Below are 13,099 nucleotides of genomic sequence, written 5' to 3'. Positions count from 1 at the left end.
ATTGAATGAGATTCTTTTATAGATTTTTCTAGAGTATTCCATAATCTAATACCCTGCACTGAAACACCTTTTTCCTTCATTTTGGTTCTAAATTTATTGGTTTTAAAAATTTCATGCCCTTTTAGGTTATAATTGCTCTTTCTTTTTTCAAACTTCTTTTGTATGTTATGTGGTAAACTTCTGTGATGTGCTCTGTACATAAGTTTTAATATGGAATGATTTACTAAGTCTTTAAATTTTAATAGTTTTAGCTTTATAAACAGAGGTGTAGATGGATCCAGATACTTACTCCCAGTAATGATTCTTATTGCTCGTTTTTGTAACACAAATATTGAATTTACATCTCAGTTCATTCATAGATTTCACTGCAAGAGAGAATAATCTATTTATTTAAATTTACTGTCGTTCTTTATCTTCTTTTTAGACAAAGATCTGCCGCCTAACGTGTTCCAGATCACTGGAAGCGCATCAGTTCAAGGCTGTAGAGCAGGAGGCCAGACTGAAGTCAAACTCCATAAACGTAGAACGGCGTGATCAATGAAGACGAACTGATCACATTCACTGTTAGAGTCTCATCAGCTGTGATTTCTGACAGAAATCTGATGCCGCAACGACAGTTTTTTAAATGCATCTCCGTTTAAGGTTTACGTCTAGTACAGAGCAGATCCAGTTTGGTTCACTGACAAACGTCATCGTCCAATCAGTGATGTCCCATATATTGTTTCAGTTCTCTCTTTAGTTTTGCTTTTTAACAATTACATTTGATTTATAGAAATTACTTTTGTTTTCTGGAACATTTGATTCTTCTTTATTTAGAATTGTGTTTTGGTTTTTGGAGTTTGTCCCTAAAATGTGTTTTTTTTTTTGAGGTTTTGATTACCAAAATATTTTTGCATTGACTAATTTGTGTGATATGTCCTTCAGGGCCACCGTAGAGACTGAAATCCACCCTGTAAACATCTTTTTCAAAGAACCCACCAGAGACCAGCAGGTCTGGAACGGCTGATGGTTCATGGCTGGCTGGGGGGCAGTCGTCCTCGGGGTTGTTGGAAATCTCCCAGAATGCAGTGAGAGGTGAGAGGTCGACCACTCAAGAGAGTCCTGATGACAAACAGATCAGACGTCAGATCTGTGCTTAACAGCTTCTTTAGTTTTAAATGCTCAGTCGTTGGTGGCATTTTATTTTCTTTTATTTGATTCTTTTTTATGTTTTACTTCTTTTATTGCTGACTGCTTTTTGTAGTTTTATGCTGTTGAAGGATGAAAGGAAATATGTTTTATTGGTCTAACTACTGATCAAAACTGTGACTGAACTCTGTTCGACGTTTGACCTCATGTGCTGGACTCATGAAGTTCTGTTGGCCTTTAAATGTGATGACTCTAACGACTTATGTGTGTGTTACTGCAACAATCTGCATGATTATGAGTGATTGATGTGCTCAGATTACTGTCGTCTGACTTTTCATTCATCTTTCTTTGTTTTTAAATCAATGCGTTTCTTTGTTGTGTTATCTACTATTAATGCTTAAAACAAACCAATAAATCGACTCTTTCTGAGAATAATCAGGATGAACAACCAGGAGAAGAAGCTGCCGGTGACCTTCTTCAACCCCTGACGTACCGCGTCCCAGCGTGGTACGCAGGACGCCAGCCGCGGACACGAGAGCGCCGCAGAACGTGATCGACACGGCCCAGAAGATCACCGGCGGGAGGACAGCAGCAGATCCCGCTAACGTAGCAGAGCAGAAAACGGAAGCAAAGACTCACCCAAACCACTGATCCTGAATGAATGGATGAATGGATGAATGAATGGATGAATGGATGAATGGATGAATGGATGAATGAATGAATGAATGAGTGAATACACTGGGACATCTGTAGGATTACCATATCTTCAGCTCAGAACGTGCTATGTAGTGCAATGCATGTATGTATTTTGACTTTACATAAACTTTACATTTAATTTTTTCCCCCCAAACCCTGACTTTTAAATATTAATTAAACAGATGGAATTGATCACATTTTTCATTGTGCAGCAATGACAATAAAATGATTTCTAACGTATAAAATCAAATCAAACTGTCTCTTTCATTTCCAGGATGTTGTTTAGAACATTTTGAACAAACTCTTAACACAAAAAGTTGTGAAGAATTGAGAGATAAAATAGTTGATCTGTGAGGGAAACAGAATACAAATAACAACCAACAAATGTGTTTTCTGAATATTTATATCCGTTTCTTCCAAACAATCCATCATTTTTCTGACCTGCTCAGATCCAGAATCAGTGAATCTTTAAAATGCTTTAATGATTTCAGTCACTACGGTGGCCCTGAAGGACAAATCACAACAACACTTTAGTCAACGCAAAAAAATGTAAAAATCACAGACAAAAACACACACACACACATTACATATTAGGAACGAATTCCAAAAACCAAAACACAAATCTGAAAATAAATTACACTGTTTTTCCTCATATTGTTTTTCTTAGTTCGCGGTTATGGTTTGGATAATGAAACCGTTTCACACTGCGGTCAAGCCAGCTGTCATACGAATTTGTGTGGTCAAGTCAGCCGTTCCTAAATTTTTGGTGCGCTCGTATTCTCAGCATTACGGAACCTGCGCAAACAAAGCCGCCGGGTGACTACAAAACAAGGCATTGTGGGAAATAGTGTTAAATCGGTTCTTGTTCTTCGAGGTGATGCTCATCAGAATGACTGGAGCTAAATTGAGAAATCTTGATTTTTGTAATACTTTCTTAAAAAAAATGGTGAATATCTGATGTAAAAATGAACAAGATGTCAAATCATGCTTATGTGTGTTATTGTTGCCCAACTTTAATTTCAATTTTGATGATTTCTTTGGAACGATTAACCCAGCAACTATTTGTCATCTGTTGTCCACAGACAGATGTTAAAAATTATTATGAAGAACATAATAGTAAAGTTCATACTAAGTAGGAAGAGTACATTCAAATTCAATGGACTGTCAAGAACAACCCAGACTACCTGATTATTATTCATGATCTTACTGTACTTCATCCCTTCAGGACTAAGTTGGATACACACTCTGTATTTTTCAGACACTTTTACTGTGTACTATTTAAATAATCATTTTTTGAAAATGCAAACATTAAACTTTTACAAATTGGTTAATCGTCTTTATCAAACAGAGATACCATGTTTGAATGACTCTAGCTAAAAATTCAGCTATAATCCATCCGTCCATCCATCCATCCATCTTCCCTGTCGGGGTCGCGGGGTGCCGGAGCCTATCCCGACTACTGATGGGCGAAGGTGGGGTACACCCTGGACAGGTCTCCAGTCTGTCACAGGGCCTCAATCACAAACACATTCACACCTAGGGACAATTTAGAGTCACCAATGAACCTATGAAGCATGTTTTTGGACGGTGGGAGGAAGCCGGAGTCCCCGGTGAAAACCCACGCATGCACGGGGAGAACATGCAAACTCCACACAGAAAGGTCCCAGCCGGGAGTCGAACCGGGGCCTTCTCGCTGTGAGGCAAGAGCGCTAACCACCGTGTCACCGTGCAGCCCCGACTATAATCCATGATACTAATTATTGTACTTCCCTTCAGGACTATCGGCTACACACCCTGTGTGTTTTAGACACTTTTACGGTGGAATATTGAAATAATCCATCTTTGAAAACACAAATATTGAACTTTTCAAAAGGGTTTCTCCCCTATTTTTAGACAGAGATACCATGTTTGAATGACTGTAGCTAAAAATTTAGCCATAATCCATGATACTAATTATTGTACTTCCCTTCAGGACTATATTAGCTACACACCCTGTGTGTTTTTAGACACTTTTACTGTAGAATATTTGAATAATCCATCTTTGAAAACACAAATATTGAACTTTTACAAATTGATTAAAGTCCTGAAGTGAAGTACAGTATTTAGTATCATGGATTATGGCACATTTTTTAGCTAGAGTCATTCAAACATGGTATCTCTGTCTAAAAAAAGACGATAAACCAATTTGTAAAAGTTTAATGTTATTGATTTAAAACATGGATTATTCATATATTCCACAGTAAAAGTATCTGAAACAGACAGAGTGTGTATCCAACTTAGTCCTGAAGGGATGAAGTACAGTAAGATCATGAATAATAATCAGGTAGTCTGGGTTGTTCTTGACAGTCCATTGAATTTGAATGTACTCTTCCTACTTAGTATGAACTTTACTATTATGTTCTTCATAATAATTTTTAACATCTGTCTGTGGACAACAGATGACAAATAGTTGCTGGGTTAATCGTTCCAAAGAAATCATCAAAATTGAAATTAAAGTTGGGCAACAATAACACACATAAGCATGATTTGACATCGTGTTCATTTTTACATCAGATATTCACAATTTTTTTTAAGAAAGTATTACAAAAAACAAGATTTCTCAATTTAGTGCCAGTCATTCTGATGAGCATCACCTCGAAGAACAAGAACCGATTTAACACTATTTCCCACAATGCCTTGTTTTGTAGTCACCTGGCGGCTTTGTTTGCGCAGGTTCCGTAATGCTGAGAAATTCGTATGACAGCTGGCTTGACCGCAGTCATTTCACTCTACTTTATGTTTAATTTTGTGATTTGTTCAGCGTGATCTGATCCCTGATTTATTCTGTTTTCTTTTTGTCAATTACTGCTCCTTTTTGTTGACTACTTCTTCATTTTTTTCTGTTTATGTACTGTATGTACCTTGAGTATTGTAAATAAAGTGTTTTTTTTTTTAAAAAACGGAACAAACGCGGCGGTGGTGTCTTTAAATTTGAGGCCCCGCCTCCTCCGTAAAGTCGCGTCATCACAACAAACTCAAACCAACATGGCGGCGGCTCTGGCCGTCTCTGCGCTCCTCGCGGCGCTTTTAGCGGCGCTTTCCCTCTCCGTCTCGGGCGGGATGTTCCCGGCCGCGTGCCTGACGGTTCCCGCCGTCCTGCTGCCGCTGTGGGTCCGGCGGCTGCGGCGGCGGGACGCCGGGACGGAGCGGCGGGTGTGCGTGCTGGTCCTCGGGGACGTGGGAAGGAGCCCCCGCATGCAGTATCACGCCCTGTCGCTGAGCAGACACGGATACCGGGTTTCCTTCGTGGGGTTTTTAGGTGAGAGATGACCGGAAGTCGTTTTAATTCATCCGTCAGAGTTTGGAAAAGATCCACAGAAGATACCAACTTCAGTGAAGTTAGCTTCTGATTCGCCGGTTAAGAGGGGAAAAGTCGTACTTCTAAACGTTTCATATCGGAAATATTTTCTCAGAGCTATTTTTCAAACGTTTTTTAAGAAAATCAGCATGTTTCATAACCTGAACTGGACGATGGAATCCTGCCGTGGAGTTGGGTTTGTCCTGAGAGTCAGTGAACGCCTCACGAGCTGAACTGGTGATAGGAAAGTTTCTCCTGTTCGGACATTCTTGCATCTTTTTACTCCAAGTTTATTTTAAGCATTATTAAAACCAGAAACGCATCAGAGTCAATTTAGATATAAAGTAATACATAATGATGATAATAATGATGTCATCACCGAGGTGATGTCATTATATTAGATATTTGGGGGATTTCTTCGATAGCTTTGAGGCCGTTTGACCTACTGACCTCAAACCAGAATAATGCTCCCAGATGAGGAATATCAGACACTATTTTACTCTATAAAATACACAAAATATGTAAAATGGATTAAAATTCAATCTAAAGTTCTGAGCCTGATAGTTCTAAAAGGGCAATATTATTCTAAGGTGGTTTGAGGTCAGTAGGTCAAACGGCCTCAAAGTTGTTAAAGAAAAACACAAAATTTTACACTATAAAATGTATTAAAAAGTAAAATACTTTAAATTCAATCTAAAGTCCTGATCCCCCAAATATCAGTGGAATATCCATCATCCAACCAACTTCACCCCTGTGTTGTCATTTACTTATTTTTTTAATTCAAAGAAAGATTCTTGAACATCATAAAATCAAAATGATCAAAAACTGCTCAGGTTAAAATGATCAGATCTGATCCATGTTGGTGCAGAGTTCAGTTTATTCAGGTTTCACTCCCCAAAAACCCCAGAAGATTCCAGGTTTCAGTTCAGAAACAGGTTTGAAGACTGGAAGAGTTCTTTGACCCCCCCACGGCGACACAAAGTGCTTTATAAATAAAGATTGATGTACTTTCAGAGTATAAGTCTCAGTTTTTTTCATAGTTTAGTCAGGGGTGCAGCTTATACTCAGGAGTGACTTATTTCTGTTTTCTTTTTTAAGACATAAATAGGCTCATATATTTGTTATTTTCCCAGTAAACACCGGTTGTCTTTTAGCGGTTGTCTCCTCTAACAACCACTAGAGGGAGCTGTATCTGAGTTTAAGTATTTTTTTTTTATCTACGCTGGTGGATTTGTTCTGAAACGTCAGACTCTTCTTATACATGGTTTTCCTCTTCTTGATTGGACACGTTTTTCTCTTGCGACTTGTACTCCAGAAAATCTGTAATTCATTCATTCCAAGCTGAGATGATCAACTGATCAGAATGTTATTGATCACTGTGAGAAGTCTGTTCTCGCATCAATCAGATCTTGAAAACCTTTGGAAGGAGATCTTGGATCTCTCCCGTCTGTCTGATCGCTGCTTTGTCTCCAGACAGCAAACCTCATCCGGACGTGATGACGGAGGAGAAGATCCGGATCGTCTCCATCTCTGAAGTGAAGGCTGCTGCAGGTAGTGGAGCTGCCTCTGTGGGCGGTCGTCCTCTCCACCACAGCTGACGTTCTGCCGTCTCTCCGGCAGGACCCCGGCTCCTGTCGTACGCGGTGAAGGTGGTGCTGCAGTCAGTGCAGCTGCTGCTGGTGCTGCTGAGGATGGAGCTGCAGGCCCACGTCCTGATGCAGGTGAGGAGGAGGAGGACTCCAGGTGTGCTCTGAGCAGGTAAAGGAAGGCTTTCTGCGTCCTCCCAGAATCCTCCGGGGCTGCCTGGGATCGCAGTGGCGTGGCTGGTCTGTGTCCTCCGCGGCAGCAACTTCATCATCGACTGGCACAACTATGGTTACACCATCATGGCTCTGAGCCACGGGGCGGGGCATCCGGTGGTCCGCCTGGCAAAGTGGTCTGTCCCCCAAACACACACCTGAGTTCTTGCTCTCTGGATTTAGGGTTTCTCACCTGTTCGGGGTTGAACAGACCTACACTGTCCCGTCCTGCAGGTACGAGCATTTTTTCGGGCCTCTGGCGACCCATCACCTCTGCGTCACCAACGCCATGAAGGACGACCTCCAGAGAAACTGGGGGGTCAGGTGAGTTCAGAGGTTTGGGTTTAACCGTGTCCAGTTGGGTTTAGTTGGGTCATTTGGGTCATTTGGGTCCATCTCAGTTCAACTGAAGTCTGATGATTAGTTGATGGTTTCTGGTTGTGGACTAATCTGTAAATTGTTCGGAGATGATTCTGGATTATTTGAAACTCTGGTTTCTGATTCCTGCTGACCTCATAGCTTTGAAAGATGCAGCAGGAAGTTCCTCTGGTTCAGGAAACTTTATACTTTTTTATGGAAAACCTTTTTTCAAATGAACTCGATCCAGATTTGACGCCTCAGATTGTATAAACTAAATCTTTTCATTGAGTTTGAGGTCCGGTCGAGTGTTAATTTTAGGTCTTGTGTTCTCACTAAGAACTGACCTGTTTTTCTAGAGCAGATTCTAAGAGTTTCTAACTAAATCCTGGAGGATCAGAGCCTCCAGAGGAACCTCCATGTGACCCAGCTTCTCTACTATTGATCATGCTTGTCTAGAGGTGTGGTCTGGAGGTGTTTGTCTAGAGGTGTGGTCTGGAGGTGTGGTCTGGAGGCGTGGTCTGGAGATGTTTGTCTGGGGATGTTTGTCTGGAGGTGTGGTCTGGAGGTGTGGTCTGGAGGCGTGGTCTGGAGGCGGGGTCTGGAGGATTCAGGCTCCATCAGCTTCTAAATAAAACGACTTTTTGATTTTTGGGCATCATCGACGAATCTCCGCAGGTCCTGATCTGAAATTCACCGCCGCCGTGTCTTCCAGGGCGAGGACGCTGTACGACCGGCCCGCCTCCATCTTCAGGGAGACTCCTCTGCAGCAGCAGCACCAGCTCTTCCTCCGGCTGGCCCAAACTCATCCTCAGTTCCAGGGGTGAGCGGCGACGCGGCGGCGACTCGTAATGGCTCCCCGCCGCGCTCCCTGACCTGTCGCTCCGTCTCAGGTCCGAGGAGGAGAGCTCCGTCTTCACCGTTCGAGAGGCAGCAGGCGGCGCCGTGAGTCTGAGGACGAAGCGGCCGGCGCTCCTGCTGAGCAGCACCAGCTGGACAGGTGTGTGGGGGGGCGGAGTCACGTCGTAACGGCTGCTGACAGCTCCTGATCGTGTTTGTTTGTCCCTCCACAGAGGATGAGGACTTCTCCATCTTGCTGAAGGCTCTGGAAGGTAAACGCAGCACTCGCTGAAGCTCCACCTGCAGCAGCTCCTGAAGCTCCTCCCACTCCATCTCCACAGAATATGAAGGTTTCATCGAAGGCGGAGCCTCGCTGCCGGATTTGGTCTGCGTCATCACAGGTCCTCCAGAGAGAAGTCCACCTGCAGAGCATCCGACCCCATCCTGTTCCTAAAGCGTGTGTCCCTGTCCACACCTGTGCAGGTAAAGGCCCTCAGAAGGAACACTACAGGAAGCTGATCGACTCTCTGCGTCTGCAGCACGTGAAGATCTGCACGCCCTGGCTGGAGGCGGAGGACTACCCGCTGCTGCTAGGTCTGTGCGGTCTCCAGCTGCAGGTTTTCTGACAAACGCAGCAAACATCGTTTGAAATTCACCGGAGGAGAAAAACGGTCAAGATTTCTCCAAACCCAGTTTGGGATGTTCTTCCTGCAGGCTCGGCTGATCTGGGAGTCTGTCTCCACAAGTCGTCCAGCGGCCTGGATCTGCCCATGAAGGTGGTGGACATGTTCGGATGCTGCCTGCCCGTCTGCGCCATCCACTTCCGCTGGTAAGAGCGCTCCTGTCAGGCGATACGCAGGGAAAAATCTCCCACCGGCCCTGTCTGTCAGATCCGCTCAGGAGGCTCAGGGTTGCTGGAGCCTATCCCAGCAAAGGCGGGGTTAGGAACCTTATCCTGACCCGTCTGAAGGTGGCGCTGTTGTCTCTACCAGCACCTTCATCTTCTGCTGCTCCTCTTCCTCTGCAGCCTGCATGAGCTGGTGAAGCACGAGGAGAACGGCCTGATCTTCAGAGACTCTGCAGAGCTCGCCGAGCAGCTGAAGGTGAGCGGAGTCCTGCTCGCTCGGAGGAGGAGCCCGGTCCAGAGCCAGACGGTTCTGCGCCGCCGAGACGTTCAGTTTCCATGACTTTTGTAGTGTGACTGCTTCACAGCGGTCTGACTGCAGTGATTCTCCTGATCTTTCTGAAGGGTTTTCAGCACCTAAAAACTCAATGACACTTTCAGAGGTTTCAGATATCAAAACGTTCAGGACATTACTGCTTATATTTTTGGTATTTATAAACGTTACAGTTTTTGAAATATTGAGCAAAATATGCTCCTTAGGAAATGAAGGAGAAATTTCTTAAATCCTTCAAAAACTTTTGTGTACTTTGAAACTTATGAGCGTCTGCAAACTATCAGCTGCAGACAAACTTTGAAATGTTCAGCAACTGCTGGAGTTTTTGGGCTAATTTAGCAACATGCTAGCTGTTTTTGGCTAACAAACATTTTTCCAGTTTTTTAGGCTAAGTTGGAGTTTAGCTAAAATTTTGGCAAAACAAGACATTTTTAGCTAATACATTTTAGCATTATGCTAGCAGTTTAGCAAAATTATACATTTTTCCTCTTTTTTGTTTTTTGGATGATTTGAAGTTTAGATGATATTTTAGCACTATGCTAGCTTTTGGCTAATTTAGAGTTTAGCTAATATTTTTAACAATATGCTAAAATATTTGGCAAAATTATACATTTTCCAAAGTTTTAGAATAATTCAGAGTTAAGCTAATCGATTTAGCATTATGCTAGCAGTTTGGAAAAATTAGACATTTTTTCCAGTTTTTTTAGGATAATTTTGAGTTTAGCTAGTATTTTAGCTAATTTAGAAATATTTCATTTTTTTAGGGGCTTAGTTGAAGTTTAGCTATTATTTTACGTACTATTATTTAATAAGCTGGCTGTTTTGGGGAAATTAGACATTTTTCATTTTTGGCTAATTTAGCATTTAGCTAGTATTTTAGCTAGCTTTAAGCTCCAGGATCTTCATCAGCCACATTCATCTTACAGCATTCACACTAGTATTATCACAGGTAATGCTGTATATCTAGTTACAGACATATTTATGAAACGCATCATTTCATCTCAGTGACACGGTTCTGGTTAGTCTGGAATGAATCGGACCAGAACTCAAAGCCCCAACGTTCTGTTCCTCAGTCTCTCCTGTCGGAGTTTCCTCGTCCCGACGGCAGACTGGGAGCCTTCAGGAGGAACCTTCGGACCAGCAGGGGGCAGCGCTGGGACGAGAACTGGGACCAGAATGTTCTGCCACTGATCTCTAACCAGGGATGAGCTGGAGCTGCTGCAGAGCTGGAAATGACATCGCTCCACACTGCCCCCGGTGGTCAGCGCTGGTGCTGCCCTGTGGAGCCGCCGGCGCTGCGGGGCAGGTAGTTAAAGGAAAGGGGAGCAGAACCTTCCCGATGAAGGCGGACTTGAACCCTCAGAGACTCCAAGAGTTCGGACGCCTCTGTTCATTCCTGGGTGTAAATAGAAACAGTTGAAACCAGTTTGTGAATAAATTCTTTATTTGTCACCTGAAGACTCTCAGCAGCTCTATGGGCGTGGTTCTGTCGTAGGGAAAGACGTGGGCCGCCGGCTCGCTCATCACCTCGTGGCTGAGGCCGGCCTCTTCTGCACACACACACACACATCGTGAGGTCACCGTCGGCCGCACGGCGCCGCACGCCGGAGGGACGCTCACCGAGCTGCAGCTTGAAGCCGCCGTACGTCTGCGGGTTCCTGACGGTGGAGCAGATCAGAACCAGCGGATCCACCTCACCGGGCCGACACCGCAGGACCCGAGACAGCAGCTGCGCCAGACTTCCTGTGAGGTCGGGGTCAAACACCACGTCTGGAAGAGGGACGCAGGAAGGAGGCTGTCAGAATAAGAGCCTGACAGGACTTCAAAATAACACAATCATTTATGTCACAAATGTTTTACATCAACTTCGCTGAAAAAATGAAAGAGCTGCTCTGGAATCCTATTGGGCGTTCAAATGACCGACGGGCGTGTCTGTCCACCCAGGATGGACGGATCCGTGTCGAGCTCTTTGATTGGTCCTGATGCAGACCAGCAGGTCATGTGACCTCCGGACACATCTGCTTTTTGACTTAAACTTTTGGGCTTTTTTCAGCCAAAGCTGAGAAAATGTTCTGAACTCAAACGAGATCTGAAGTTCTGAGGCTTAATGAAGAGGGCGGAGTCTCTTAGAGCCATGCCCACCAAAAATCTCACAGAAGACCAGAGGAGGTTTCATCCTCAGGAGTTCATCGTTTGCTCGGTAACTCAAACATCTGTTGGACCTGCGGCGATGACGGCGTCCGCTCCGACGGCCCGCAGCTCCTCCTCCGTGGCCGTGGTCCAGTCCAGCTGGTTCACGCTGACGGCGGGAAGCGAGTCCGCTCCGAGGCCGTTCAGCCGCACGTTCTCCCTGAGCTTCTGCAGCACGGCGGGGTGACAGTCGCTGAAGACGAACCGGCGCGGGCCGCAGCCGCGGCAGATGCTGATGCCGCTCATCCCAACGCCACTTCCTAGCTCCAGAACCGCCCTGCGGGAAGAAGAACCGATCCCAGTCTTAAGGACATCTTCCTGAACTTCTGCTCTGCATCTGGAGAAACCAGGAGGAGAAGTTCTCTGGTCTGCAGAGAGATTTTGGCGTGAAAAGGAGACGGCGTTCGGACCTGAGGGAGGCGGGTTTTACTTCACCTGCCGGAGAAGAGCTGCGGCCGATCCAGAGCCCACTCCGCCAGGTACAGAGCAGCCTCCCAGGTCACCAGGCCCGTGGTTCCTCCGGAGATCAGAGCCACGTTCTCCAGCAAGCTGACGAAAGCACCGCAGGGCTGCAGAACCACCACAGAACCACCACAGAACCCAGCCCACCGAGGTCAAAACAGAACCGCAAAACCTGCGTTTTCTAGCCTTCATCTAAACAACTGAGGCGTTCAGACTCGTCTAGCAGAATCTGAAGAACGTTTTTCTCTGAACGGGTTAAAACAGTGGAGCGTCTTCCTGAAGCTCATGGCTTCAGAGCCGCTGGTCCAGCTTCATACCAGTCTGTAGCTCCTGAAGCTCTCGCTCGTCTCCTTCACTCCCAGCACCTCCGCCAGAGCGTCGTACAGCTCATCCAGGGGGTCGCCGCCCGCCACTTCCTGCTGCTCCAGAACACACCCCCTCTGTCATAACCATCCTGAGCGGAACAATAAAGCTTTAAGACGTCACTTCCTGACCCGTTTGATGAGTTCTGAGAGGAACAGCCTCCTGTATCTGACGGAGGGGGGGAACTTCCGGCACAGAGGATGCAGGCAGGTCTGGGGGGGGAGCAGATCCATGAGGATTCTGGATCTTTCAGGAGGAAGACTGCAGAGGCACGCTGACCTGAGCCAGAAGATCTGAGATCAATCCTGAAGATCCGGAGATCTGAAGCTCCTCCTCCACAGCCTGGAGGAGCAGAGACAGGCGGGCAGAGGATGTCAGGCTCCTCCCACATTCATCCCAAATCAAACTTATCAAATAATCAACATTTTCCCTGAAAAAAACTGAGTTTAAATCCTGTATTTTTCCCAAATCGGAACTTCCTGTAACCGGGATCCACGCTCGTTCATGCTGGACCCCGTGACCACGTGGGTTCGGTAGACCCGTTAATCAAAGACACGCGCGCGCTCACTCACAGTCCACGGCAGAGCCGCCACGCGCCTCATGGCGAAGAACGACGCGCTGAATTCTCTCAAGATCCCCGCGGTTTCCCCGCATCTCTGCGCCATCCTCCGCCAGGATTTGTTTACTTCCTCTGTACCCACAATCCACTGCGGGAATGTTTCGCTAAAGCTCATGGGTAATGCAGCTTG

The 13,099-nt window shown here is 45.4% G+C and overlaps 2 protein-coding genes and 1 long non-coding RNA gene across 5 annotated transcripts in view; 2 read left to right on the top strand and 1 right to left on the bottom strand.

Annotated features, from left to right (window-relative positions):
- The window catches only part of LOC112146167, a 4,841-nt gene extending 2,767 nt beyond the window's left edge, over positions 1 to 2,074 (top strand). For both annotated transcript variants that reach the window (XR_002919224.2, XR_002919223.2), the window contains 2 exons: positions 925 to 1,074; positions 1,568 to 2,074. This is a non-coding gene — a long non-coding RNA (uncharacterized LOC112146167). The remainder of the gene's footprint in view (positions 1 to 924; positions 1,075 to 1,567) is intronic.
- A 2,459-nt stretch (positions 2,075 to 4,533) lies between these two features.
- Positions 4,534 to 10,793, top strand: alg1 (ALG1 chitobiosyldiphosphodolichol beta-mannosyltransferase). Its single transcript, XM_024272474.2, has 13 exons — positions 4,534 to 5,122; positions 6,635 to 6,712; positions 6,782 to 6,882; positions 6,949 to 7,097; positions 7,195 to 7,284; positions 8,033 to 8,140; positions 8,211 to 8,317; positions 8,391 to 8,429; positions 8,499 to 8,558; positions 8,641 to 8,751; positions 8,872 to 8,986; positions 9,185 to 9,260; positions 10,409 to 10,793. The coding sequence occupies exons 1-13, from the start codon at positions 4,849 to 4,851 to the stop codon at positions 10,541 to 10,543; spliced, it is 1,443 nt and encodes a 480-aa protein (XP_024128242.1). The 5' UTR covers positions 4,534 to 4,848; the 3' UTR covers positions 10,544 to 10,793.
- Positions 10,761 to 13,077, bottom strand: eef2kmt (eukaryotic elongation factor 2 lysine methyltransferase). Of its 2 annotated transcripts, none has more exons than XM_024272475.2 (8): positions 12,923 to 13,077; positions 12,630 to 12,692; positions 12,482 to 12,562; positions 12,305 to 12,406; positions 11,961 to 12,094; positions 11,558 to 11,802; positions 10,956 to 11,105; positions 10,761 to 10,885 (listed from the first exon to the last, which is right to left on the bottom strand). In XM_024272475.2, the coding sequence occupies exons 1-8, from the start codon at positions 13,013 to 13,015 to the stop codon at positions 10,785 to 10,787; spliced, it is 969 nt and encodes a 322-aa protein (XP_024128243.1). In that variant the 5' UTR covers positions 13,016 to 13,077; the 3' UTR covers positions 10,761 to 10,784. The 2 variants fall into 2 exon arrangements, with proteins under 2 accessions (XP_024128243.1, XP_036068969.1); XM_036213076.1 differs by having other exon boundaries at positions 12,305 to 12,403.
- Between the last annotated feature and the right edge of the window lie 22 nt (positions 13,078 to 13,099).

This window comes from Oryzias melastigma, linkage group LG8 (assembly GCF_002922805.2).
Source record: "Oryzias melastigma strain HK-1 linkage group LG8, ASM292280v2, whole genome shotgun sequence".
NCBI lineage: Eukaryota > Metazoa > Chordata > Actinopteri > Beloniformes > Adrianichthyidae > Oryzias > Oryzias melastigma.
The sequence above is the reverse complement of the archived record's forward strand: the minus strand, read 5'-3'. Positions and strand labels throughout refer to the sequence as shown.